Source organism: Trichosurus vulpecula, chromosome 3, assembly GCF_011100635.1.
Source record: "Trichosurus vulpecula isolate mTriVul1 chromosome 3, mTriVul1.pri, whole genome shotgun sequence".
Taxonomy (NCBI): Eukaryota; Metazoa; Chordata; class Mammalia; order Diprotodontia; family Phalangeridae; genus Trichosurus; species Trichosurus vulpecula.
Window position 1 is genome coordinate 294,726,807 of NC_050575.1, and position 27,727 is coordinate 294,754,533.

The window sequence follows — 27,727 nt, forward strand, 5'->3', positions numbered from 1 at the left end:
AGATCTGTAAGTACTTTCTTGCTCCTAACTCTATCGTACCCACGCTCTTAGACCAAGGACCCTATGGTTCTTTTAGGACAAGGCCTAGAAATTGGATAATACAGTGATCCAAGGCATGAGAAATTGGTGTCCCAGTTACTTAACAGCAAAACTCTCTTTCCAAATCTCCCTTGTCTTCAGCCTTCCCACCTTCCAGAGGAGGGGAAATTCTGAGAGACAGGAAATGAGAGAGAAAATTCTAGGGACAGTGCCATCAGATGGGAGTCATATAGACTGTGGATGGTTAGAAGGTGTCCAAGGCACAGGTAGACATCTGTGATTGACTTTTCACTCATACACTGGCCCAGGTGGCATTGGGATAGTGCCAACCTCCCCTCTGGTCATCATGAAAGAAGCCAGAGTCAGTCAAGCTCCCAAGGGGCCACCATGAACCAACCAACACCCAACAGTAATGTAAGTGAAGAAAATCCCTCTCTATCAGTACTCCTATTGCAGGTATTCTCCCCATCTCCAATGCCCGATTTGTCCCGCATACCTGAAAATGTGCCTTTGGCTAGACACTCCTTAACCCGGTTGGTCCTACGGACATGGAAGGCCTTAGTGATCTCTTGGTTCATGAAGGCCTCGTGGTTGAGGATGTTGGCAACCATCATGCGCAGATCGAACACTTCCAGCAGTTCGGCAATGTGGGCGATGTGCATGAGATCCCGTTCATTCTCATCTAATTCCCCAGTGTACAAATACTTGAGCACGGCCCGGAAGGGTCCAGGCTGAATTGAAGCATCCATTTTCACCACCACCATCAGTCGTGACTTGTAGGTGAGGGGGTCATCTGCCATCTCTTCCTGAATGCTCACAAATGCACGACTCCAGGATGAGAGTACCCGGCCACGCCCAAGCAAGTAGCCAGCCCCGTTGCCCCGAAGAATTCCATCACTAGTAGAAGCTCGGAGCCCTGCTGGGCCAGGACCCCCTCCCTCGTCTGTGCTCTCACACACATCAAAACTGGCTGCCCGCAGCAGGAAGTCCCGCCCATGGTGGTGGTGGTGGTGATGGTGGTGGTGGTCAGAGTGACCTTGGGGTTCCTCTAATCGGGGGCCCCCTGAGCCAGAGGAACCCCCCAGCTCTCCTTCACTCAGGTCCATAAGGAACAGGTCATAGAACTTGGAAGAGGAGGTGGAGAGGTAGATTTTGTGGGCAAAAATGCGCACCCGCTCTTGCAGCACCAGGATGACGTCCGCACAGAGAGGGTCCTCCAGGAGGTGAGCAGGACATTCCTCAGTGGTGGATGGGGGGTCTGGAACCACAATGATGGGGGGTGGAGGCTTGGGGGGAAGAAATGGAGCCTGGAGCAGGGGGCGTTGGACATTTCGCAAGTGAGACTTCCAGAACTGTAAGTGTCGACGCGAAATGAGGGCTGCCCGGATGGCATTGTCAAAGACATCTTTGATGCCGAATTGAGCCACCACGCTGGTCTCATAGTAGGGGATGCCCAGCTCCTTGGCCACCTCCCGGCCCTTCTCAGGAGGCAGGATTTCATTTGGCTTGATGGGCCTGGGTGGGAAGACAGAGAAAAATGGGGTTGTGGTAGAAGAAAGGAGGAGGTAGCTCCTCCCCTGAACTCATCTCAAAGCCCAAGGAAGTCTACTCAAGGCCCAGATCCAGTTAGGTAGGCCCTCCCACAGAACCTTACTTGGGCCATGCTTACTCCTCTACTTGAACTCTTTGCTCAGGTTGTTCCCCTCTGCTCTTTGACCTATCCAAATTCTATTCATCCCCTTAAGATTCATCTCTAGTCCTGCCTAAATTTAATATACTAAAATTAACTCAGCATCCTCCTCCATGAAGTACTCCCTGGTCATGACAGCCCATAGCATCACTCTTTCTTTTCTCCTGGGACACTCAGTATCTAAACCTAACCACTGACTTACCCCAAATTGTTATTTGTTTCAGATGTGTTTAATCTCAATTCCCCCAACTAGATTTTGAGATCCTTGAGATAATAAATACATCTTCTTGATCTTTTTTATTCCTCACACCTCCTAACACAATGCTGGCTCAATAAACATTTGCTGAGTGAATGAATGAGCAACTGCACTGGGAAAAATTCTAGCATACAACTCCAGCTGATACCAAGGGGCCACGGGGATAAAGACCTGGTAGGGTGAAGCACAGACCGCCTTGCTGTTCTGCCTTTTCCTCTACTCCTCACCTGGGGGCATATTCTGTTTTCCTCCTTTGACCTCCATTTCCAGCTCCTTTCTCTTCTCTCCCACCTACTTCTTCTCTCTTGATTCCTTCTGAGGCTGACTCTTTTAGTCCTCTTTTCAGAGGAAAAAGTCCCTGAAGCCAGCAATGCTGCCCTCCCATACTAGATGGTGCCAGGTCCCAGCCCCTCTACCTGGCCAAAGGGCGCCTGGCCCTATTGACGGCTTCCAAGTCAGCATAGCGTAGGTCCAGCTGGCAACCCACTAGGATGACAGGAGCCCGAGGACAAAAGTGCTTGATTTCTGGGTACCACATGGTCTTGACATGGTGCAGGGAATTGGGATTAGCAATGGAGAAGCAAAGAACCACAACATCAGATCTGGAGGTGGGGATGACAAAGGAGTAGATGCTGTTAGGGAGTCACCTTTCTCAGGAATAAAGACAGTGTAACACATGCATGCACATGTATATGCACGTATGCACAAATGCGAAATGCAGAGAAATCCCAGCTCTATATAAAGAGAACATAATTTAGCAGAATCTCTGTGGGCAATGTGTAATGGGACCATTGGACATGAGTACGGGGCATATTTACGCTACAGGTGCTCTGAGAGTCCAGTCCCTCCCCTCTCCTTGGAATACTCAAGCTTAAGGTGGCTCAACTCCACCCCCTCCCCAGCGAAGGGGGAAAAACCCACCCACCTGGCTCCCTGCAGGCAGCCGGGGGCTGGGCCTACCTCCCATAAGCAAAGCGCCGGTCTTTGTGGTGGTCTCCAAAGGTGTCCCAGAGACGAAGAGACACGCTGACATCATCGACCACATCCCGGGAGCGTTCCAGCACCTTCGAGAAGAAGGAAAAGAGAATCTCTGTTTAGGATCCACCTATAAATCAGCTAGAGGACCCTGGAAGTGGGGAGTGGGGCCTGAACAATTCAACCTAACTCCTCAACAGGGTAAAACAAAGAGCAAGGGCAACCTTTACAATGAAAGAAAATCCTAAAAGTCCTAACATAGTATTGAGGAAGAACGAGGTAGGAAGACAGGTGTTCTTGCCAGGCATCCTTTCCTAGCTCCTTTTATTTGCCCACTGTACACATGGGCCAAAGGCTTCTTAATACCATCTGTACCCATTATTTTTTATGTTCAACTCTTTATGATTGGCTGCTCCCTCGCAGTTCCAAATACACAAGGGCCTGCAAAGCCTAGGGCTCCCGACAAGAATTCCAGTTCCTATATCCTACATAGGCATCTCTATTCCTGATCACCAATTTCATAATACCAACTTGCATTTACACAGCACTCCAAGGCTTGCAAAGCACTTTAACAAATATTGCCACATTTTATCCCCGCAACAACCCTGGGGGGGGGGGGGTCAATAGAGTTATTGTCTCCATTTTATAGATGAGGAAACCGAGGCAAACTGAGGTGAAGTGACTTGCCCAGGGTCATGCGGCTAGCAAAGTGTCCAAGGCCAAATCTGAACTCAAGTCTTCCTGATACTGAATCTAGTACTATATCGACAGCACCCCTTGGCTACTTCATCTTTGAGAAAGAAGAGGAAGGCACAGAGGGGACTGCTCTTCTGAAGGGGATCCAGACCAACAAGGAAAGCACAGTTGAAGCGCAAGCAAGAGGAGTCTTGGAGAACATGACCATATCATTGTGGACTGTGGGGTAGCAAAGGAGGGCTGGTAGTCTCACCTCCACCACTGACATCAAGAGAAGTTTCCAAGAATGTGAAGAAAAGATAGGAAGTAAACAGAAAAGCTACAGCCCAAGGAGAGGAGGTTCCAAAAGTCTTCCATGGTGACACAAATATAGCAGTTGGTGGACTGCTGTATGACTGTGCTTGACAAGGCGACAACATCATTCATGATACCTTTTCACTGGCGGTCCCCATGCCTGGAACGCTCTCTCCTGCCTTCTCTCTGTCTCCTAACTTCGCTCAATCCTCAACTAAAATCCCAACTTTCCAAAAGCCTTTCCCAATCCCCCTTTATTCTAGTGCCTTTCCCCAAGTATTACCTTGGATTTATTCCATCTATATCCTGTATGTAGGTATTTGTTTACTTGTTGTCTACCCCCATTAGATGATCAGCTCCTTGAGGACAGGGGCCATTTTTGCCTTTCTTTGTATCCGCAGCACTTAACCTAGTGGCGGGCACACAGAAGGTGCTTAATAACTGGGTTTTTTTTTTCCCCTGGAGGGGGAGGCAAGGCAATTGTGGTTAAGTGACTTGCCCAAGGTCATACAGCTAGCGTCAAGTGACTGAGTCCAGATTTGAACTCAGGTCCTCCTGATTCCAGGGCTGGTGCTCTACTCACTGTGCCACCTAGCTGCCCCTTAATAAATGCTTGTTGACTTGACTTGAGCTCATCTTCCCTTGCAGGGTTGTTGAGACCATTTTCTCACATAGGAGCAAAAGGGGGAGAAAATCTAAGGACTTAATGAGAGTCTCCAAATCAATATATACTATCTACAGTACCTTGACATATAGTGATTCCAAAGGCTCTCCCCACATTTTTGTTCAGTCTGGACCTTTTAGAAAAAAAAGCATACTGGAAAAAATATGATCTGTGATTAAGAATCTTCAAGCATCTCAAGGGCTGTCATGTGAAACAAGGATGAGACTTGTTCCATTTGGCACCAAAAGGCTGAAATAGAAAGAACAGGTGGAAGCTGCCAAGGGGCTAATTTAGGTTTGATGTCAGGAAGGACAACCGTTGTCTTAAAGGACCATGGGCTGCCTGGAGAGGTGGTGGGCTCCTCCTCTATAGAGGTCCTGGAGCAGATGCTGGACAACCATTTATCAAGGCCTTTTCAAGAATGGATTGGACTAGAGAGCCACTGAGGTGTCTTTCTAACTCAAATTCTGTGAAATAAAGGAGGCCCAAAGCTTGACAATTACTCAGAAATCTCGTGCTTTTGTGTCATAAATACATCTCTCAAAGAAGAGAATAAGAAGCCTCTGGGAGTCCTATAAATTGTCTACATACACTTGTATCATCAACTACTTATTTGTTGTAGTTGTTCAGTCATTCAGTCCTGTCCGACTCCTTGTAACCCCATGGACCACAGCACTCCAGGCTCTACTGTCCTCCGCTATCTCCCAAAGTCTGTCCAAGCTCATGTTTGTTGCTCCCATGACACTGTCTATCCGTCTCATCCTCTGCTGTCCCTTTCTCCTTTTGCCTTCAATCTTTCCCAACATCAGGATCTTGTCCAATGACTCTGATCTTTCTATCATGTATCAGTAAAGGTCAAAAACCAGAAATTACTCTACATGTATTTTTGTATTTAATTTTATATGTCCACATTATCTTCTCCCTAAGTAGAATGTAAGCTCCTTGAAGGCAAAGGTTTGTTTCATTTTTGTCTTTGAATTTTTATCCTGAGCAAATGTTTGTTAAATGAATGAGATGCAACACCAAACTACAAGTATAAAAAGAAGACACAATGTAATTTTAAGAGTAATATAGTGGAAAGGGCACTGGCTTTGGAGTCAGAGGACCTGGGTTCAAAGGTCACTTCTGATTCCTACGTGGCTAACCCTGGGCAAGCGAGTCACTTACATTTCCTGCATCCTATTTTCTTCTTCTGTAAAATGGGGGGAGGGGAGAGAAGGACTAAGGGACACCTGAGGTTCTTCCAGCTCTAGGTTTATTATAGTGTGAACCTAACCAAAATAAGCCACTGACTCTAAAAAATAGGAAATGGATAGAGACAAGGGTGCTGATAATTTCTTACAGAAGCTTAAGCAATGTAAAAAAGTTACTGCAACAAGAAAGCCAAAAGAACCAAGAAACTGCCTCAATCAGCAAAACACTTGATCTTGTGAGGGAGGCAGTGTGGCACACTGAGCAGAATGTAGGATTCGGAGTTAGAGGGCCTACGTTCAAATCCTGCATCTCCTACTTAGTAGCCGTGTGATCTGAGACAAGTGTCTGGGGCTTCGGCTTCCTTTTCTGTAAAATGCCAGGGTTGGGCCAGATGACCCCAAAGGTACTTTCCAGTTCTAAATCCCTATGATGCTATGGCCTAAGAACACAGCTCAAAAAGGAGAGAACATCGTATAGGATGATATGTTAACTAAAAAAAATGAGAAACCGAAAGAACTCCAAAAAGACCAGTTTGACTTCACAAGATGCTTTAGTTTAGCTCAGATCTTAAATGATGGTAAAAAAATTATATAGATAGATGATAGATAGATAGATAGATAGACAGACAGATGGATGGATAGTTGCAAAACGCACATAATCAAGGGAAAAAAACAAAACCCTGGCGAGGTCCTGTAAGAATGGTAGCAGGAAGGCTAAGGTGAGAATGAGCTGAGGCTTGCAGAAAAAAAATGCTGTGTATAACAAAAAAATTTTGAAAGAGTATGTTTAGGTGCAAAAAGAACAAGGAGGAGATTGGCCAGCAGTTGGTGAGGATGCTGTAATAATATTTAAAAGATGACAAGGAGAAAATGGAACTAGCTACTCAATGGCTGTTTTGCTTCCAATTTCTCTATCAAGGAGAAGAATTTCCAGACTGGAAAGGGAATAACAAACGCACCTTGAGAGGGTCTGAAAATCAAAGATCAGTGAGGAAACAATTAAGGGAGTGGCTAGCTGCTCTAAATGAGTTCATATCATGTGTCTAGGTCAATTACATCCCAGGGTACCAAAACAACTTAGAGATATGATAAAGGAACTATTGACAAGGATCATTAAAGAATTATCGACCACAAGAAGGGGAGCAGAAGGCTGAATACGGGCAAACCCAGCATTTTTCAAAGGGGGGAAAGTGAATGCTGTACACCAATGATATCAAGCTCAAATAAAAATGGGGGCCACTAAACCTCTAACATGTGGACTGCATATTGGCTTAGAAAACCACATATTAACATTATCTATGTTCTACTGTATTTGTATGTATCTTGTTAAATATATCCCAATAACATTTTAATCTGGTTTGACCTGCACTTAAGAATGTTGGTTTGGGGGGGAGGAGGGGTGAGGAATTAAGTAAAATTCTAGAATTGACTTGTTGAGTTTTTAAATTTTTCTTTTTTTGTCTTAAAAAAAATTATTTGTTACATGGGATGGTTCTTCAGGAGAGGAGAGAAGGGATGCTGGGGAAAATTTTGGTATATTTTTAAAAAGACCAATAAAATTTATTTTAAGAAAAGACAGCCAAAAAATTCTGGAACTGATTGTTAGGCAGTATTTTGTGAACATTTATAAAGAAAAAAGGCCGACTATTGGGAGCTAGTGTAAGTTCACTGGGAATATGTTACAGTAGACCAGGTGTTCTTAAGCTGGAGTCCATGAACCCTAAGGGGTCTGGGAGATTCCAGGAGATCCATGAACTTTAATGGGAAAAACAATTACATCTATATTTTCACTAACCTCTAATTGAAATCTAACATTTCCTTCAAATATTTTAAAACACTATTCAGAAAAGAGGTCCGCAGGCTTCACCAAACTGCCAGAGCATCCAAGTCACAAAATACATCAAGAACACCTGTACTGGACTAACTTAATTTCTTTTTCCAATAGTTATTAAGTTAATAATTGAGCAAAAAAAAGTAAAGACAAAATATCTGGATTTAGCAATAATCACGTAATCTCCCTCAATACCCTTATAGGCAAGGTGAAGAAATGTGGACTGCATGATAGCAGAGTAAGGTGAATTAACCAATGGGCATCGAATCAGTTTCAAGATGAAGGGACGTCTTTAGTGGAGTACTACAGAGCTCTGTCCTTAACTCTATTCCATTTAATATTCTTATTAATGACTCCTAATGAAAACCTCAGTGGCAGAGTTAACAAATATGTAAATTATACAGAACTGGAAATGATAATACATTAGATGACAGAATCAGGATATAGAAAAATATTGAGATAAATGTAAGCTTGGCACTTGGGTTCAAAAAATCAATTTGATTATGGAACAGGAGATGTAGCTAGTTAACAGTCCACATTAAAAAAAATGGACATTTCAGTGGACTGTGAGTTCAATATCAGTCACAATAAGATGTGGCAATAAAAAAAGTTAATTTAATTTAATCTTTTTTCCCCCAGACCTGTGGAAAATTCACAGGGAGAAAACTACCTCTACTAATACAGACCAGCAAGTGTCCTATAATTCATGGTCTTACAGAGTTTCCTATGGCACAGAAAGGTCACAGAGCTAATTATCTATCTGAGGTGGGCCTCAAACTTGGGTCTTCAAACTCCAAAGCCAGCTCTCCATCCATTATGCCTCAATGCCTCTCATCAATCATAACCTGAATTAATAGAAGGATAGTGCTTTGAGTGACAGAGGTGGGGGTCCTATTGTACTTAGCCTGTTAAGACCATATTGGAGCATCTTATTCAGTTTAGAGAAACCACAGTTTAGGGAAGATATTGATAAATTGGAGCATGTCTGTGGGACAGTGAGCTGAACCTCTGTCATATGAGGAATGGATGAAGGAGCTAGCGGTGTCTAACATGGAGAGGAGAAGGCATTAAGTGAGATAGCTGACTCAAATTATCTGAAGGGCTGTCACAGAGAAGATGCATCCCATTTATTCTGTGCGGCTCCAGATGACAGAATGAGGACCAGTAAGTAAGTGGAAGTCACAGGAAGCCAAACTCTGAATGAATCTAAGAAGCGTTCTCTGTACCATTTTGCAATGACTGGCTTCAGCTGGTAGTGAATTCCTCATTTCTGGAGCTATTCAAATGAGAGTTGGGGGACTGATTAGGGATGATATGGAGAAGTGATGCTAGCTAGGTCTTCTAAACTATGTTCCTACCATAAGGCCATGTAATTCTAAATTGACTACTCTCCAGGGTGACTTCCTTAGGTAAGTCTCCTATAGCCTCTCCCCCTTGAGATAACAGCCCTGCTCAGGGAGCTTGTAGTGTGAGTTCTGCCAATAACTTTAGCCTCTGGGTATAGTAGCCTGCAGCCACAGGTTTGGAAAAGTCACAGATGTAGCCCCGCCCCCTTGCACCTCTTACCTCCTGGCACACCCGGTACTGGTCGATGGCCCAGACTGTGGGCACATGGGTGGCAAGCAGCTGGTACTGGGTAAGGGTGGCATTGCAGGCACGGGCACAGATGAGCCTGGTCTTGCCAACAGCGTTGTCCCCGACCACGACACACTTGATGGTCTCTACGTTTGGCCTCTCATAATCCATGTCAGAATCCATTAATTGGGACCTGGGAGAAAAGATCGGTCCTAGTCAGGGCTGCTTTCCAAGTCATCTTCCCAAGGGTCCAAGAAAAGGACTAACTTAACTCAAGGCAGCCTCTCCCAACAGGGGAAGGAGGAGTTGGGTTCGAATAACTCCCTGGGCAACTTCACTGTGCAAAAGGATGGGGAGGGGGCGGATAACAAAGCTGCCCCGGGAAGTGGTGATGGATCCCAGGCATTAAAGGGGAAGTGCTGGCATCAAGGAAGAGCTTGGAAACAGGAAGGCTAGCAGAGAAGGGGGCAAGGGTCCCACCGAGGCTGGGATGAAGGGGACAACTCCATCAGGCTCTCACCTCCGAGCTAGGCATCTGAGTGAGGGAGGAGATACCCTTTCCGTTCAAGACCATGGGTGGGGTCCCTCTGATTTTCACCAAAGGAGTGCCAGTCTGACAAGGTTCTCTCCCTCCTCCCTTGCTCTACCCTGCCCTCTTCTTTCTAGCGCAGCGGTGGCAACAGAACAGCAAACAGCTGAGAGAAGATGAAGGCTCAGCCAGGTCCCCACCCCTTCCCAGCATGCACGGAGGCAGAACCACTTTAAAATTTAATGGACTTGTCAAAGCCAGCAGCAGGCTCTCCCTTCCCCCTCCATTTTTCTTTTGCAAACTCCCACCAGGCCTTTCCTGGGGCTAGCAGCCCTTTCCCCTTTCCCCAGGGTCCTAGCTTATGCTGCTTCAGGAGTTTCTCTCTCTCTCTCTCTCCCTCTCCCTCTCCCTCTCCCTCTCCCTCTTCTTGACAGCCTAGGCTGGGGAAGCTTCTAGAGTCACTAGATAGAACTCAGGATTCTCACTGCGCCAACCCACCACTACCCAGTCTGTCCAAGCTGCCTGGATGTTTTGATCAGGGACCCAGGGATGGTGATGAGGGCAAAGTTGGAAAGGCTGTCAAGCCCCATCTGCTGATGCTTGTGCCTGTTCTCAGAACCTGCGGCCCTTCCCATGACTCCTACCTCAGCATCTCACTCAGACATCCTATGTCCTGGTTCCAGGAAACTGAAGTTGAGCTCCCATAGATGCTTTCCACTCATTTAGCAAAAAATCCTCATTTTGAAAGTCACAGTCACTGGAGAGCCCCTGGCAGGAGGCTCCCTGCACTGACAGGTTGTTTCAAGTAGGGATGTTCAATCAAACAGCATATCAGGGACCCCCAAGTCTGAACTACTAGATCAAGCACAGAGTAGGTAGTGACTACTCTTCCACTTGACCCTTGCCTCAGTTTCCCCCTCTCCTGAGCTGAGCGTTAACTCCAGAAGCAGGAGAGGGGAGTCATCACTCAGATAAACAAGCAGAAAGTTTTTGTGTCCATGTCTCACAGAGACACTTAAAAAGGTAGCATGAGGAGGCCCCCAGCTCAAGGGAACAATGCCTACCAGGCTCTACAATGGCAGCCTGAGAATTCACTCCAATGGGAAGGGCTTGGGTAAAAGTAAAAAATCTGAGCCAGAACTGTGCCCAAGTACTCCTGCAGGCATGTATGTCATATAGGGTGTAGTCAGGAGGCAGGGTGGGCAGGCCATGCATGGTGAGAAAGCTGTGCAGGGTACGCAGGCCACACAGGCTGTGAGATGCAGCCAGGAGGTGCAGGGAGTGCAGCATATACAGGACAAGCCATGCACAGTGTGCAAGGGGTTCACGGAATGCAGAACAGAGAACAGTATGCAGGGGGTGCATGGGGTACAAAGTGTTTAGGACATAAAGGGTGTATATATGCATGCAAGTTACAAAGGGTAAGGGAGGCATAGAGGGGATTCAGGATATGAAAGCTATGCCAGGTATGTAGAGAGCAGGAAAGGCAAGCCAGGCAATTCTGGAAGCTGGAGCAAACTGGATTAACCCTTCCTGGTTCAACAAAAGCAGAAAAGAATTTCAAGAGGTCCATAGTCCTGTCTCCCTAACCCATCTAACCCTAAAGGCCAGCTTGAGAGGGAGGGAGTAGAAGCTCCCACATTCCTGTGAGGCTCCTGGGATGCTGTAACATTGTGCCAACGTGCAGGAATGCAGAACCAAAATATCCAAGTAACAATGGCAACGGAGGCTTTCATGAGTGGGTGCATCTGAGCAAAAAAGTACAGCAGGGATTTTTCCAGGGATGTTCTCTCCTCCCAGCTCACCCTATCCCATTAGCATAAAGTAGTCCACACCCTGACAATGCCCCCTGCCCCACCACACATGCCCCTACTGGCCTGGCACCAGACCGATGGCCCTACTCAGAATGACAAACTCATTCTGCAGTCCTGATTCCTCCTCTACTCCCCAGACCTAGCTCTACCCCTTTGGGAAGAGTCTCTTTCCTTCTTTCTTTATCCCATTAACAAGAAACACTCTCTAAAAGGGGGGTTTCTGATATAAAAGTAAGGAAGCTGACTAGAGAGGAGAGAAGTCACAGTTTCAGTTTTGTCCTTCTCATTCAAGCCCCTGGTACAGTTCACTTAGTAGGTGCTTTCTAGGTGCTTTCGTGATTATGAACTTGGGTGGAGGGTGCTTTGGATGGAAGGTTGGGGAGGAGGCAGAGAGGTGGGAACTTACATGAGGAAAATTCTTTAGTAAATAGGATATCTAATGGTACTTTAGAAAAGCTTTGAGATGATTGAAAAAAAAATATGCCAAGTTAAAATGATTGCCATGGAAAAATCCAGGAGTCACTTTCTCCCAGACACCTCTAGGCCCAGGAAAAGAGAAAAAGTTAGTGAAAAGAGAAAGAATCTCTTGAGTCTGGGCTTTTAAGTTAAGCTAAAAAATCTAGCTATATTTCAGTGTTTTCAGCCTTCCTGCCCAGACTGGACTCCAGGAGACTAGCAAAGCCACCCTCCTCTCTGGACTCAGAGGTTTTGTTGATTTAAAGAAAAAAAAAAGGCAAAGAAAAACTTATGCAACACTGGAGTTAAGCAGAGGATAGCTAACCAATGAGGTAGCACTTAGAGAGTCAAACTCCAATGGGAGGTGACTTCCACATGAGCCACATTTAAGGAGAAGCAAAGTGGGGGGAGGGGGGAGGAAAAAGTCCTATACTGTAAAATCAAACATGAAGATTTATTGGAGTTGGGTCTGATCTAAAATTCCCCTTGGGCATCCACTCTCCAGGGCTCCTTTCAATTTCTTATTCTTATACCCGACTCCCTTCTTATTCTGCTACCCTCTAGCTCCAACCTATGCTATATCTCTCCAGTTAAAAAAATGTTCACTGCCTAGCTTCAATAGGGAAACTGGCTCAGAGAGGGACCAAGCCCTTCACTTCCTAACCACTTCACTTCCCTGGAGGGCACGTGGCCTCCCCTTTTGGGAAATGGAGATGAGAACTTCATGAGGTCCCCTGGGTCTTGGTTAATTCATATCAGCAAATTGCTTTGAGCTTCTGGGATGAAAGGAGCTACTTTTCTTATTATGTAATGCTGGCATTATATAATACTAGATTCCATATCTATATATGTAATTACATCTCCCTCTATAATATAGGATGGCCCAATTAAGTCAGGCCACTGGTAGCATAATCAGGCCTATTTTAAATGGGGACCTGTATCTGAGACACAGAAACCACTTTCTATTGCAAAACACTACCATACTGTTGTATTACTACAATTATCAGCACATGATAGTAATCCTAATGTATTACAATGTGAGTTCTATTAATTTGCTCCTATGGGTGGTACTCAATGACCTCTGTTCCCTCTGAGGATCTCTTCTTCTTGTCTGCCCTCTAGACTTTTTCCTAATAACCCTACTAGACTCAGTTACTGATCTTCCTCCCCCAACTCCCAATATGCAATTTTGAGTCTTTCCATTCTAGAGATTATGAACCCCTATTTACCTCCTTCTTCCTTATTTATCAAATACAAACCATCTTTTAGCAGCCCCCTCCCCCAAAACCCTTACTGCTCCTCTACAGGCTTTCCTCACTATGCCTCCCTACATCTTTGTGTTCAGTCTAGTCCCACAAGACCTGATCTATTTAGACTCTTCTTTCATTGGGTTCCTATCTCAACTTCACCCCCCACTTATTAGAACCCAGAAAAGCCCCCTTTTTCCCCACCCACAGCATAAGAATCTCTGCTCATTAGAGGCTGCCCCAATCCCTGGTTGTCAAGGAAACTACAGAATTTCCCAGGGAGCCTAGTCTGTCTCCTAGCAACCCACCCGAGAATCTCCCGTATCCTGCATCTTACACAAGAAAAAAGGAAAGGAGAGCCCTGAAAAATAAAGGGAGAGTATGATGTCTTTATTAAAAGTAGTTCTTACTAGAACCCAGAAATATTTCTGGAACAGGTAGAGATGTAAGATGCATCCAACATACTGAACTGAAAGGAAGGCAGGGCCCGGAGCTCTCTTTTAAATAAGAGCATTATTTCAGAAAAAAAATTGCCAGTAAAACAAACATACAAAAAAAAAAAAAACCAAGTAACGCCACCGACATTTTTAGGCGCAGAAAAATGCCAAGGTGCAAAACCTGAAAGGACGTCTCCGTACTAGTTTGCAAGCTCCGAGCCTCCTAGGCCGGCAGCTAAGAGAAAGAATCCAGCTGACAGTTACAAAATATCTCTACCAATCTGGGGTGTCTTTCTTCCTTTCTTTTTTGAGGATATGCTGTCCTGCACGCACACACACGCAGACACACACACGCAGACACACGAAATAAATAAATAAAAGGAGAATCGGCATAAACACCAATGGAGTAAAGGCGGCTCCGTTTCTCTATGAAACCCGGAAAAGGTTGTTCCACACCTCCTCCTCCCCACCCAAGAAATCCACCGGCCCAACCAAGCAACATTGCTAGGGGACCTGGGGGCGACGGGTGGGAATGATTAGACACAAAAAATGGGGAAGAGGGGTGGTTAGAGGGAAAGAGGAGGACAAGGTAGGCAGGAGGGCGAGGTCTGCTGGCCACCACCAAGAAAATGAATTAGTCGTTTACTTACACCGCTACATGTGACTGGGTAATGTGGAGGGCAAGGATCACACCTCGTCCTGCAAAACACATTCATTTTAGTGAGTGGCCGGGGTCGATCCCGTGCGTGCAGATAGGATGCGGCGGCCGGGGCCTGAGGATGGTCCTAGATGAGGCTGGCTCCCAGCAGCAGGCCGGCTGGGCCCGGCTGGACGGCTGAGCCAGCGGCGCGGTCCCCGGGCACTGGGCACTGCAGCCGCGGCCTCTCGAGTATCCTCAGCATCTCCGCGGGCGCGGGGTGCTCAGGGTCATGGGCAGCAGCAGTAGCGCCCCGGGGCGCTCAGGGTCATAGGCAGTGGCAGCTTGCGGCGACGCCGCGGGGAGCTCAGGGTCACGGGCACCGCGGCGGGGGTCCGAGGGCAGCGTGATCGGTCACTGCCCGGCCTAGCCCGCTCCCCTCCTTCGCCCGTGGTGAGCAGAGACAGAGAGGGAGGGAGGAAGGAAGGGAGGGGCGAGGTTGCAACGGTTTGTCCGCGCCGGTTTGTCCGCGCCGGGGTCCACTCCGGTTGCAGTGACGGCGCAGAGAAGCTGCCTTGTGCTGCAGTCTCGGGACCTGCCGGGCGACCTCCTTTTTTCCATTCACAAAAAAAAAAAAAAAATCACACCCAGAAACGGCGGTTGTGACGGGGTCCGCCCATCGTGCGTCTCCATTGGTGCAGAGGTGGGGGAGGGGGAGAGAGAATGGGAGAGAACAGAGAAAGGGATTGGATGCTCCCGCCCCCTTCGCTCACCGCCCCCCCCACCCCAACTCCGCCTTCCTCGCGCCTCGGGAGATACAGCCATCCCCTACCCCCTCCGCTCAGCCTCTGGTCACCTGCTTCCCTGAGCGGGTTTCTTGGTCTTAGCTAACCCTCCAGCCTCGGCAGAGGTGGAGCATCTCACACCTCTTCTACCCTTTATTCTGTTGGTGGCCAAAAAGACGTCCGCAGACTTGGGTTAACTCGTATTTTTTCTCCCTTCCTTGCTAAAACGGAGCCCGACTCCTAGTGCAAAGCAGACTTTTGACAGCTAGGCCCCTTTGCAACCTCTCTACTGTTGCTTCTCTCCTTGCATGCCACCTCAAACCTTTGCCTACATCTTAATTCCTCTGATCCCCTAGTCCTCGGTCCTCATTCCCCAATCCACTGGCCCCTTCCTCACACTTTCATTTCCCTTATTTATCTTCCCTTCCAAGACGTGTCCTTCTCCACCCCTACCCCGAGCTTCCTCAGCTGTTCTCTAAGGAGTAGTGAAGGCAAGCCAATCAGATATTTCTCCAAAGGTTCCGAACCTTATGTAATGAGCCCCACTGGCAGTCTGGTGACGCCAATGGACCTCTTCTCAGAATAATGTTTTTAAATAATTGAAGGAAATGCAGAAATATAGTTAGAGTTTAGAGAAAACAAAGATGTAATTGTTTTCTCATGCATCCTCTGAAATCCCTCCAAGGGATCTATGGTCGCCAGGTTAAGAACCCTTGCACTAGTCAATGCCCTAGCCCTAACCCTTAGTTTAATAAGTGACTCTATGAAAGTCCAGTATTCCTCATCTGTGTGTGTTTATCCATTTGGACAACAATAAGACCCTTAGAATTTGAGAAGTAGAGACTTCCAGAGGTCAGAAATCCAATCTCCCTCTACTGAGTCTGTTTCTCTATTAACAAAACAGTGAGCCCCTTAGAATTTGAGGACTAGAGAACACTTCCAGAGGTCAAATAATCCATACCCTGGCCTTCCGGTAGGGAGGATTATACCTAAATTCTCCGGACCTGTAGAGGTGTATTTATCCCTCAAACCCTCTTTCTCAGAGGAATGGAAGAAGTTCAATTATAATAATGTGTTTAGGTCTCAAATGAACATTCCCACATATGTGCCTGGTATTACATTATGGTCCTTACTAAAATAAAGAAAATAGTGCAGTCAAATCCTGATTATTCGAATATAGATTACCCACAGATTTAAATTCCAACTAGTTGGCACCTAACTGCCGAAATCACTTCCACACACCAACACATCTACCTTAGGCTTTGTGATGTAAATTCCTGCTCACGTGACTGTAATCTTTTACAGGATACAGGTCTCGTCCATTCCGGTAACTCCCTCCACCCAAGTAGAATGCAACCCTCCTAGAGTATCCACCAGTAAATCCCTCCCCCATGTTCGTTTTCTGACAACCATAGTCCCTGTGGTCTCAGAAGCTCCTAATGATTTGCTGGGTTCAAGCATACATCACGTTTGAGCAATCCACATGCATCCACAGGAGGGGGTATAGAGCATTTCTTGTAAACAGCTAGTTTCCTTCTGGTTCCAGATACCCCACTGGTTTTCCTCCAGGCTGAAGTCCCAGCCTTACGGGAAGGGGTGGGGGCATAACAGGAAGCTGAACCGTCACCAGAGTCACGTAAAAGTACAGCTCTGGGGGCAAGGACCTTTGCGACGACTTAAAGCTCACTAGTTCAGCCACCATCCCAGCGACTTCAGAAGGTGGCCCGAGGGCAGGGGAGGGCATTGCAGGAGTTCGGAAACAAGTTGTGGAGCCCTGCTCCTTTAAGGTTTCTGATTTGGTAGAGGGGATGAAATGCTGACAAAATGCAGGTGCTGCCTGGGATCCTTACTTCCAACAGTCAGCTCAGACAAAGTCAGACTGATGCTCCTCCTCCCCCACCCCACTGACCAAAGTAGTCTGATCAGACCTCTAGTTTTGCTGACGTCCAACCACTGACCTGTTCCTACAGCCAGTCCCTTCTTACAATCCTCGGCTTCCCCACATTACAATTCTTTTCAATAACCCCCAACTTTGAAGATTTTCCGTTTAGAATTCCACACAGTACCACTACCACCACCATCCCATCTCGCCTACAAACCCCTGCCCGCCCCCCCCCCCCCCACATAACACTCTTTGAGTTTGGTCAACCCTTCCCAAAGTCTCTCAAGACTCACAGCATAAACCTCTTCCTCCTTCATCCTCAGACCTCATCATACATTATCCTCAGACACTCCCTCACAGAACCATAGGATCAGAGAATGTGAGAGCAGGAACCTTAGAGATCATTAGTTCTACCTTCTTCCTATACCCTCAGCACAGTCTCCACATCCCTCTGAGTATCACCTTCAAACTGAGCTCAGCGTCGTCAGCCAAGATGCTACAGGTCTCATCTATCCCCTGTTGCCATGCAGACCAGAAGATGCAGAGACCAGCCACTGAACTCGTCCTCATTCTGTATACCCTGCTTTTGGCTGGTGTGACACTTTTTCACTACCCAGCCCAGCCAAGACTGTTCCCTCACCCTTACTCCTCCCCTTCCCTCCCCTTTCTGAATCTCAGGACAACATCAAAGGCCAAGGCACAATCCAGCCCAAATTGCACGAGACAATTCAACACCCTAAACAGTTCAAACCCAAATCTAGCTGCATTTGCTTCCTCTCTCCTCTTTGCTCTGCAACCTCCATCCCACAGGAATAGAACTATTCTAGGAGAGCCATATCTCTGCAGAAGCCCCCCAACCCACCCTGTTTTGCCCCAACACCCAGCACCTCACCTAACCCATAAAGCAGGAGCTTCTATCTCCATAGCACAAGCCACCTCAGCAACCACTGAAAGAACCCTGGTTTTTGTTGGGTTAGATTATTTTCAAAGTCAGGCAAGAGAGAGGGTAGTGTAGTGGTTTAATTTTTTTCCCCCCAGAAAATCTCCTGGCCTCCCTCCTCCCCTTCTCTCTCTTCTCCACCCTTCCTAAATCTCTGCTTAGAACAAAGCTGATGGCTCCATGGGGTGGATCATAATTGCAGTTTATTTCCCAAGTCCAGCATCTGCAGGGCTACAACTTTGTAGCTCTCTTCTCCTACTGGATCACAGGGTAATAATGCCCTGCCCCCGTGATCTGGCTTATTGGCTCCAGGGGAGCAGAATTTGCCTGGGGCAGCTAGGCAAAGTTCTTGGCAGCAGTGAGCAGGGTCTCATTCCTGAGTCAGCCCCGCCCCCAACTCTAATATGTTTATCCAGATCAGAACCCTGCTGTGACTACAACTTTCAGCACCAGACTTTCCTTTCCCCCTGAAGAGGGGGCTTCCTGCTGGGTCTGGGGGAACCAAGCTGATGGGCCTACTCAGAATCAGTCTCTCCCTGTCAAAAAGCCTCAGAGAAAGGTACGCAGGACTAAACCAAGGTAGGACTTGAGCCAAGATTTCATCCCTCTAATTTTGTCCAAAAAGAGGTATTGACCATGGGGAGTTGTTGGGAGGAAGGAGGAGCATAGATAAGGGATGGTTTTGCTTCTAAGAGTGTTCTCAGGGTTCAGATGTGTAGAGAACAGAGCAGAGCAAATTTAAGACAAAAACAGTCAAGCCACCAAAAGAAAACACTGCTTTGTGTTATCCTAGGTCTCATATTTCCCTAGCTGACTGCAAAATTAAATATTCCCTCAAGCAGGAATTCTTAACATATCCATGGACCATGGACCTAAATGGAGTTTAGGGGGTCTGTGAATTTGGGTGGTGAAAAATTACATTTTTATTTCCACTGATCAATAACTAAAATTTAGCTTTTTCATCAATCACGATTTTTAAAAAGTTATTCTTAGAAGGGGTCCATAGACTCCACCAGACTACCCAAGGGATCTAAAAAAAAGGTTAAAGACTCCCTGCTCTAGATTATAAAACTGTCCACTACTCCCCAACCATGCACCCATGCCAACCTTGACAGTGACTACCAGATCAGGCAAGAAATGGCAGCTGTTTTGTTACCCTTGGTCCCTCTTCAGGGATGGTCCTAAGTATAAACTCATGTAAATTGTGTCTTGGAAACTGGGCTGCTCAGCAGCTAAAACATAGCAGAGTCTCTGACCAGAAGCACCTTGGTTGCTGCTCCCTCCTCTGTGTTTATTATGGGGTAACAAATGTAGTTTCCTCTCTGTTCCCTTGCTTTTCTGCCCACTCTTCCTCCCCCTCTGCATTTTAACTTGTCCCCCTCTGCCAGACTCTTCAGTCACCCTCTTGGAGTCTTGAATCACAACTTCTGCTCACCACTGAACATTCCCCTGAGCCCTAGGAAAAGATCTCCATCCCACAGCTTGGATAATGCCTTTAGGGGTGGGAAGACAAAGAACCAGGAAGGGAAAGAGGCCCAAGGGCCTTCATGGAAATGTCAGAAGGAAGCTATGTTGTTGGTCATGCCAAATGTTCATGTTTTTGTGACTCTCTACATAGTTGTTTAATCTCAAACAAAGCTAAATTGACCCTTCTCCTCTCTTGTACTGCAGAAAACAAAATTTGGATGCGCTCTCTAAATTTAACCCTTAGTGGATTTGAAAGCCCTAACCTCTGCACCCCTCTTAGTAAATGCTGCAGCACCTGGAAGCTCAGTAAAATTCTGCATCTCCCTGTAGGCAAATTTGGCATCTACTAGCACCCTCCCCTATCCCTAGAGAACCTGAGGCTCACGGCACCACAACCCCTATGCCCAGGAGGCAAAGTTCAGGGCCAGCTGCCTACAGAAGCAGAGTTACTGTCCATACAGAGTTCTGGCAGGGATGGATGAGATTTTGGTCTACCCTTTTAATGAATCACTGTAAACTTCGAGGAATCCACATGATTAGGCCAGGGAAATGCCCATCTCCTCATCCAGAAGTCACTATAATACTGTCATGTCTTCACAAAGAGATCAGCCCAAATCTCTCTTGTCCTCTCTTGGGTAAGGTGCCAGCTCAGGAAATTGGGAATGGATAGGACAAGGCCACAAAGGGTATTCACAAGGGGAATTGGAGGCTGAATCAGGCTTTGTTTTGAGCTTCCATTCTCTCCGTACCCAGGGGACTCCAGGTACAGAGGGACAAGGAATGATTTAGTGCTGGAAGACGGTGGAGAGTGAGTGAGCACATGTTAATTTACTCTGAAAAGTAGTCAAGCCAGGTGGGTGGAAGTATACCGTTTAGGCCTCAAACCTGCATTCCTAACTTAGGATCCTTGAGCAAGACAAACCCTCTTACTAGGTGGGACCCTAGGGAAAGCAGCCATATATTACAATGGTAAAGTAGAGGGGGCAAGGGATCTCAATTGAGAATGAGCGACCAGGCTTTCTCTCATATTTTTTCTTTCTCAATCCTTCATAAAAATTGTCAAAAATAGTCTTCCTAAAACATGTCTATTTATATCACTCCTCTGTTCTTGAAATAGATGTCTAGTAGACATCCAAAATTCAACAGGTCCAAAACTGAGCTTGTTACCTTTTTTTCCTAAATACCCCCAACACCTTCCTACTATTGGTGGAGGGTACCATCTTCCTCCTGGTCCTTCAGGCTCACAATCAAGGTATCATCCTCACTATGCTTTTCTCCACCCCCCCCCCAGCCCCCCCCCCCCCCCGCCCTAATCTGTTACCAAGGACTGTTGACTTCACCTTTGCAACAGCTCTTGAATATGCCCTTTTGTCTCCTCTTCAGGCCCTCATCACCTCATACCTGGATTATTGAAATAGCCTGATGGTGGGTCTCTCTATACTATTCCAATACATTCTCCATTCAGCCACAAAAGTGATTTTCCTAAAGTACAGGTCCAACTATGTTATCTACACACCCCATCCCATTCCCCAATAAATTCCAGTTGCTCCCTATCAACTCCAGAAAAAAACACAAATTTCTTTGTTTGGCATTCAAAGCCCTTCAAAACCCAGATCCCTCCACCCCACCCCACCCCATAACTTTCCTTTCATCCAGTGACACTGGCCTCCTTGCTATTCCATAAACAAGACATCTCTGGGCTCTGCTCTCTTCCTACTGACTTCCTTTTAGCCTCAATTAAATTTCCATCTTCTATAAAACCTTTCTCAAGTTCTCCTAATTCTAGAGCTTTCCCTCTTTTAATTATTTCCTATTTATCCTATATATAGCCTGTTCGTAGGTATTTATTTGCCTATTGACTCCTCCATTATATTGATTATATTGTGAGCTGGGACTGTCTTTTGCCTTCTTTTTTTATCTGCCATTAAGCACAGTAGGGCAAATATGTGGTGCTTAATAACTGTTTAATTATGGACTACTCAAAAGCCTTCAGGCCTTCCCAATGCCTGTAAGGTAAAATGAAAACTCCTTAGGCTGGCATTTAAAGCCCTCCTAATCTCTCTTCAAACTGCATTTCTGCAGTACTTCACATAGCTTCCCACACTCTACTAGTCAATCTAGCTGTTCTCCAAGCCAGATCTTCCATTTCCCACATCTCCCAGTATCTCCTACTTGGAAAACAATCCTTACCTTTCTTAGGCTTAGTTCATTGCTTATTTCCTATTGTAGAAGTCTCTGAGCCATTCAGCTGAAAAAGTGTTTTATCCCTTCTCCTTTGTCTTCATAGCTCCCTTATTTGTGGCATTCATGACACTGGCTTCCTCCAGTACTGGCTTCCTTCAGGCTTCAGAAAGTGGGCATGTGAAATATCTGAATTGCCTGCTAGGTGGTGCTCTGCTTAATCCACCAGCCTAGTGATCTTGTCAGTTTTTCACTGGCACTGGTATAGTATCTCTGGCCACCAAAGGCCATTCATCCCGAAAACACCCAGACTGTATTTCTGCTCCCAAAGCCATACTTTGCCAGTGGTGCTAAGCAGTTTGGATTAATCTTCACTGGCTGGGGCTGAAATTAATCTAGTGGATGAAATGAAATATTGAAATGAAATAGATAAGTGGTAGTATTCGACCTGAGCTTATATCCAGCCTCTGATACTTATTAGCTACAGGGCTCTGAGCAAGTCACTTAAGCTTTGCCTCAATTTTCTCACTTGTAAAATGGGGATAATAGTACCGACCTCCCAGAGTGATTGTGAGGATCAAATGAATTCATCAGATCTCTCTGGAGGCAGATATCATTTTTCATCATGGGTCCTTTGGAATTGTCTTGGATCATTGTATTGATAAGAGTAGCTAAGTTTTTCACAGTTGATCATCCTTACGATGTTGCTGTTACTATGCCAATATTCTCCTGATTCAGCTCACTTTACTTTGTATCAGTTCATATACGTCTTTCTGGGTTTTTCTAAAACTATCCCCCTTGTTATGTCTTATAGCACAATAATATTTGATGGGCATCCCTTCAATCCAATTCTTTGCCACCACAAAAGGGCTGTTAAAATATATTTGTACATACAGATCCTTTTCCTTTCCCTTTGATCTCCTTGGGATACAGACCTAATAGTAGTATTGCTGGGTCAAAGGGTATGCAGTTTTATTGCTCTTTGGATATAGTTCCAAATTGTTATCCAGGATGGTTGGAATAATTCACGACTCCACCAAGAGTGCATGAGTGTCCTAGTTTTCTCACATCCCCTCCAGAATTTGTCATTTTCCTTTTTTGTCATGTTAGCCAATCTGATAGGTGTAAGGTGGTACCTTAGAGTTGTTTCAGTTTGCTTTTCTGTAATCAATAGTGATTTAGAGCATTTTTTCATGTGACTATTGATAGCTTTATTTTCTTCTCCTGACGACTGTCCATTCATGTCCTTTGACCATTTATCAATTGGAGAATGGCTCTTATTTTTTATAAATTTGAATCCATTCTCTATGTATTTGAGAAATGAGAACATTATTGGAGAAACTTGTGGTAAAAATAATTTTTTTCTGCTTTCCTTCTAATTTTGCTGCATTGGTTTTTTTGTGCAAAAACTTTTAAATTTCATGTAATCAAAATGATCCATTTTGCTTCCCATGATGCTCTCTATTTCTTGCTTTGTCTAAATCATGTACCCATTTTGAACTTAGACTATGGTATGAGGTGTTGGTCTATATCTAGTTTCTGCCAAACTGCTTTCCAGTTTTCCGAGCAATTTTTGTCAGATGATGAGTTTTTGCCTTCAAAGCTTGGATCTTTGGGTTTATCAAACACTATATTACTATGGTCATTTACTGCATACCTAATCTATTTACCATTCTAGTTCTTAGTACCAGGTTGTTTTGATGATTATTAATAAAATTAGTAATAAAAATGATGATTGTTTTGATGATTATTAATAAAATGTTGAAATATAGTAGCTAGGCTACCTTCTTTCACATTTTTTCATTGATTCCCTTGATATCCTTTACCTTTTGGTCTTCCAGAGGAATTATTTTTTCTAGCTCTACAAAATAATTCTTTGGCAGATTGATTATTATGACACTGAATAGGTAAATTAATTTAAGTAAAATTGTCATTTTTATTCTATTGGCTGAGCCTAGCCGTGATCAATTAATATTTTTCTAGTTGTCTTTATTTGTGAGAAAAGTGTTTTGTAATCATATTTGTAATTGTAATACAAAAAGTATTTTATAATATGTAATGTCATGTAGTTCCTGGGTGTGTCTTGGCAGGTAGATTCCCAAGTATTTTATATTGCTTTCAGGTATTTTGATTGGAATTTTGCTTTCTGTCTCTTCCTGCTGGATTTTTTTGGCAATTTATAGAAATGCTGATTATTTATGTGGGCTTATTTTATATCCTGCAACTTTGTTAAAGTTGTTAATTATTTCAACTAATTTTTTAGTTGATTCTCTAGGGTTCTCTAAGTATGCCATCATATTATCTGCAAAGAATGATACTTTTGTTTTCCCATTGCCTAGTCTTATTCCTTCAATTGCTTTGTTTTATCCTATTGCTATAACAAGCATTTCTAGTATAATATTGAATAACAATGGTGTTAATGAACATCCTTGCTTTACTCCTGATCTTACTAGGAAGGCTTCTAGTTTATTCCCATTACAGATAACGCTTGCTCTTGGTTTTGGATAGCTACTACTTATCATTTTAAGACAAGCTCCTTTGATTCTTATGCTTTCTAGTGTTTTGTTTTTTTTTATGGGAAGGGTGCTGTATTTTGTCAAAAATTTTTATGCATCTATCAATATAATCATGATTTTTGTTGTTATTGATATGGTCAATTTTACTTATCCCTTCCCTACCATTGAAAAGGGAAGAAGGGAATAAGTATTTATATAGTGCCAAGCACTGTGCTAAGTGCTGAAGCCATCTCCCCATGCACTAGCCACTCTCCTCTTTTCCCCATTTTGACTCCTTGGTGAACAAGTTCAACTGTATACTGTCCTCTTCTCTTGAATCCCTAGTCCCCTTATCATATAGCTGATTATTCCTAGCCAAGCCTTAGCCTTAGATCACTCCTATTGTTTGTCCCTTTCATGCCTATACATATTCTGTTGAATGAAAGTTGAAAAAAATCACATGACTATACTGACTGGGTCCTCTACAAACTTATGTTACATAAAGTCAATGGAGCCCTCAGTACTGATAGGAAATCCTGTCATACCCCCTGATCTGCTCATTATCCTATTCTCCACAGCTGTTCTTCCAAACCTTTTCATCCCTCAAACCTCCCATGACTCCCACCCCACCGCCCACTGTCTCACATTTTACAGAAAAAAATTGAGGTCAGTTCCTGTGAACTCCCTCTTCTCCCCTCTTCCTCAGGTACCTTCTGTCACTTTATCTTCCTTTACCCCTCTCTCACATGATGAAGCAGCCTTTTTTTAAGTCATTTTCAGTTGTGTCTAACCCTTTGTGACCCTATTCTTGGCAAAGATACTGGAATGATTTGCCATTTCCTTCTCCAGCTCATTTTGCAGTTGAGGAAACTGAGGCAAACAAGATTAAATCACTTGCTTAGAGTCAAACAACTAGAAAGTGTCTGAGGCCAGATTTGAACTCAGGAAGATGTTTTCCTGACTCCAGGCCTGGCATTCTGTCCACTATGCCACCTAGCTGCCCCTAACTTTCCCTGACCCCTCTTAATTCTAGGAGTTTCCTTCTGTTAATTATTTCCTGTTTATCTTGTATATAACTCACATTGTACATATTTGTTTGAATGTTGTCTTCTCTGTTAGATTATAAGCTCCTTGATGTCAGGGACTGTCTTTTGCCTCTTTTTGTATCCCCAGTGTTAAGCACAGTGCCTGGTAAATAGCAGGCACTTAATAAATGTTTATTGAATGAATGAATAATTTGATCCTCACAACAACCCTGCAAAGTATTTCAAAATATCAAAACATAAAACATACTATTTGTACATTGCTTGTATGCTTGCATTATCTCATTTGAGCTCCCCTCTCTCAGTTCATGGCCCCCTGCATTTATAAGATTCAGATACTTATTATGCAATGATTACATAGTTCATCACAGGGCTTCTTAAACTTTTTTCCACCAGTGACCCCTTCAGTACTTCTTAAACTGTGGGTTTAACCCATATGGGGTCATGAGCCATAGTTTAAGAAGCACTGGTTATCATACATAGAATAAAATGGGGGAAAAAATGAAATAGGAGGCATCTACCTTCAAATGTTTCCTATATCTGTTCCTGCTTTTCCTCACAGATCTTCCAGTGTGGTAGGGGAGGGAAGAAGGGAAGGAAGGAAAGACAGAAAGAAGGAAGAAAGAAAGTAAAGAAAGACAGAAGGAAAGAAGGAAGGAAAGAAGAAAGAAAAGAAAGGAAAGAAGGAAGGAAGGAAGGAAGGAAACAAGAATATATTAAGCACTTAATATGTGCTGGGCACTATGCTAAGTTCATTACAAATAGGATCTCATTTAATCCTTACAGTAACTCTGGGAGATAAATGCAATTATTATTATCCCCACTTTACAATAGAGAAGACTAAGGAGGACAGAGGTTAAGGTAATAAGTGTGCTCTATCTATTGCAACACTTGGGAGGAACAACTTCCCTGTCTTTAATGAGTCATGGGAAGGCATAAGGCAACGGTTACCCAGACCTGATCAGAATCATGGTCTAGAAACAAAGGAAAATAGGGAAGATAGTGAGCTAGGTCAGTTTCCTAGCTTACTCACCTAATAGGATTCATAATTGGTAGAAGTCTCAGCAACTATAGATTTTTACTTTTGGCTCCTGGTCTTTGTCTCTCTTCCGGAGTCAGGACCTCTCCCCTTGCATTGACCTCTAGCTGTCTCTTTTCCAAAGCGCCACAATTTCAAAGCAGAACTGGTGGTGGTCTCTGAAACTCCTCATGTGGTTCTGGTCACTCCCCACACTTGTCTCTGGAAGAAGTAACCACTGCCAAAGTTATAGCTCCAGCTGGCCTGCATCATCTTCATGGAAGTCTAAAAATCTGAACCTCGAAAATCAATGGAAAGAAGAGAAGTCAACCATGGATGCTTAGATATATACATCACATGCCCATTTATCCTGTAGAGGGGCTCCTCACCTATCGCAAATGAAAATTTACTCGGACTCCTTGGTGAGGGCAAAGTGTCTTCCGACCAACTCCTCCAGGGCCAGTATCAAAGGTCTTAGTAGGTCTCACTATCTAAATAGCCTCCCTTGGCTCTGGGAGAAAAGTAATTCACAGAGATAAGGAGATTGAACAGGGAAGAATTATACTTATCTGTGAATAGATTATATCTTTTCCAACTCCCACCCCTGCCAAAGGAGAATGTAACCTTCTCTAGGTATTTTATCGTGTATCACCAGAGCCTAGCAAAGAGCTTTAGCCAAGAAACCCATAGAAGGAGCTTCTCATTCAGTAATTTCAGTCTGACTCTTCTTGACCCCATTTGGGGTTTTCACGGTAAAGACACTTCTCCAATTCATTTTACAGATGAGGAACTAAAGCGAATAGGGTTAAGTGAGTTGCCCAGGGTCACATAGCTAGTAAATGTCTGAGGCTGAATTTGAACTCAGGTCCTTCTGACTCCAAGCCCTGTTCCACTGGGCCACCTGATGTTTGTTGAACAGAATGGAATGTTGAAGTCATAGTTAGTTAGGGGCTGACCCTCAAATGGGGTGGTGAAGGAGGAACAGCATTGAACCAGAAGAACAAAGACCCAAGAGACTTTGGGTGATTCATTTAAATTTTGGGGACATTAGTTTCTCTAATTATAAAATTAGGAGGGGGTAGACTTTGGCATTAAAATCCTAAGAGAATATCTAAGAGGTAGAGACTGCATTTTGGTTTGGGGAGAAATTTTTTTCCTTAGATCAGATACTAGCCTAATATTAGAGTTTAGTAAAGGTGGTGATGATTTAGAAGCTAAGGTAGAGGTGAGAGATGAAGTTTGAGGGGAGGGGAGGAGACAGGAGAAGTTCAGGGTGAGAAAGCATTAATAGAAGTCTAGTAGGGGTTACGGTTGTTCTGCTGTACTCTTTCTTGGTCAGACTAGGGCATTGTGCCCCAGGGACTGGAAACTCTGCTATACTAAAATCAACTGAAGTAATTGCCGCTGCTTATCTGGAAAAGAAAACTGAGCTGGGGTGGGGGACTATGTTGGCAGATTTCACCTCACTACAAGGAAGGACTTCCTAATAATTAGAGCTGTCCATTGTTACAATAGGTTGGCTCAGGAGGCAATGATCTTCCCCTGCCCACCTCCTGGCTTCTAAGGCAGAGGCTAGATGACCA

At 44.7% G+C, this 27,727-nt stretch overlaps 2 protein-coding genes across 3 annotated transcripts in view; one reads left to right on the forward strand and one right to left on the reverse strand.

Annotated features, from left to right (window-relative positions):
- RHOBTB2 (Rho related BTB domain containing 2) overlaps positions 1-26,356 on the reverse strand; it is a 38,984-nt gene extending 12,628 nt beyond the window's left edge. The window contains exons 1-5 of one of the 2 annotated variants that reach the window (XM_036748618.1): positions 14,347-15,030; positions 9,205-9,406; positions 2,946-3,049; positions 2,402-2,587; positions 536-1,554 (exon numbers count right to left, since the gene is read on the reverse strand). In XM_036748618.1, coding sequence (XP_036604513.1) covers positions 536-1,554; positions 2,402-2,587; positions 2,946-3,049; positions 9,205-9,406; positions 14,347-14,408 — 1,573 coding nt within the window. In that variant the 5' untranslated portion in view covers positions 14,409-15,030. Of the gene's footprint in view, positions 1-535; positions 1,555-2,401; positions 2,588-2,945; positions 3,050-9,204; positions 9,407-14,346; positions 15,031-26,159 lie in introns of those variants that run through there. The other variant, XM_036748619.1, reaches the window with a different exon arrangement.
- PEBP4 (phosphatidylethanolamine binding protein 4) overlaps positions 18,355-27,727 on the forward strand; it is a 357,304-nt gene continuing 347,931 nt past the window's right edge. The window contains exon 1 of the mRNA XM_036748622.1: positions 18,355-18,519. The gene's annotated coding sequence lies outside the window, so the exon portion shown is untranslated. The remainder of the gene's footprint in view (positions 18,520-27,727) is intronic.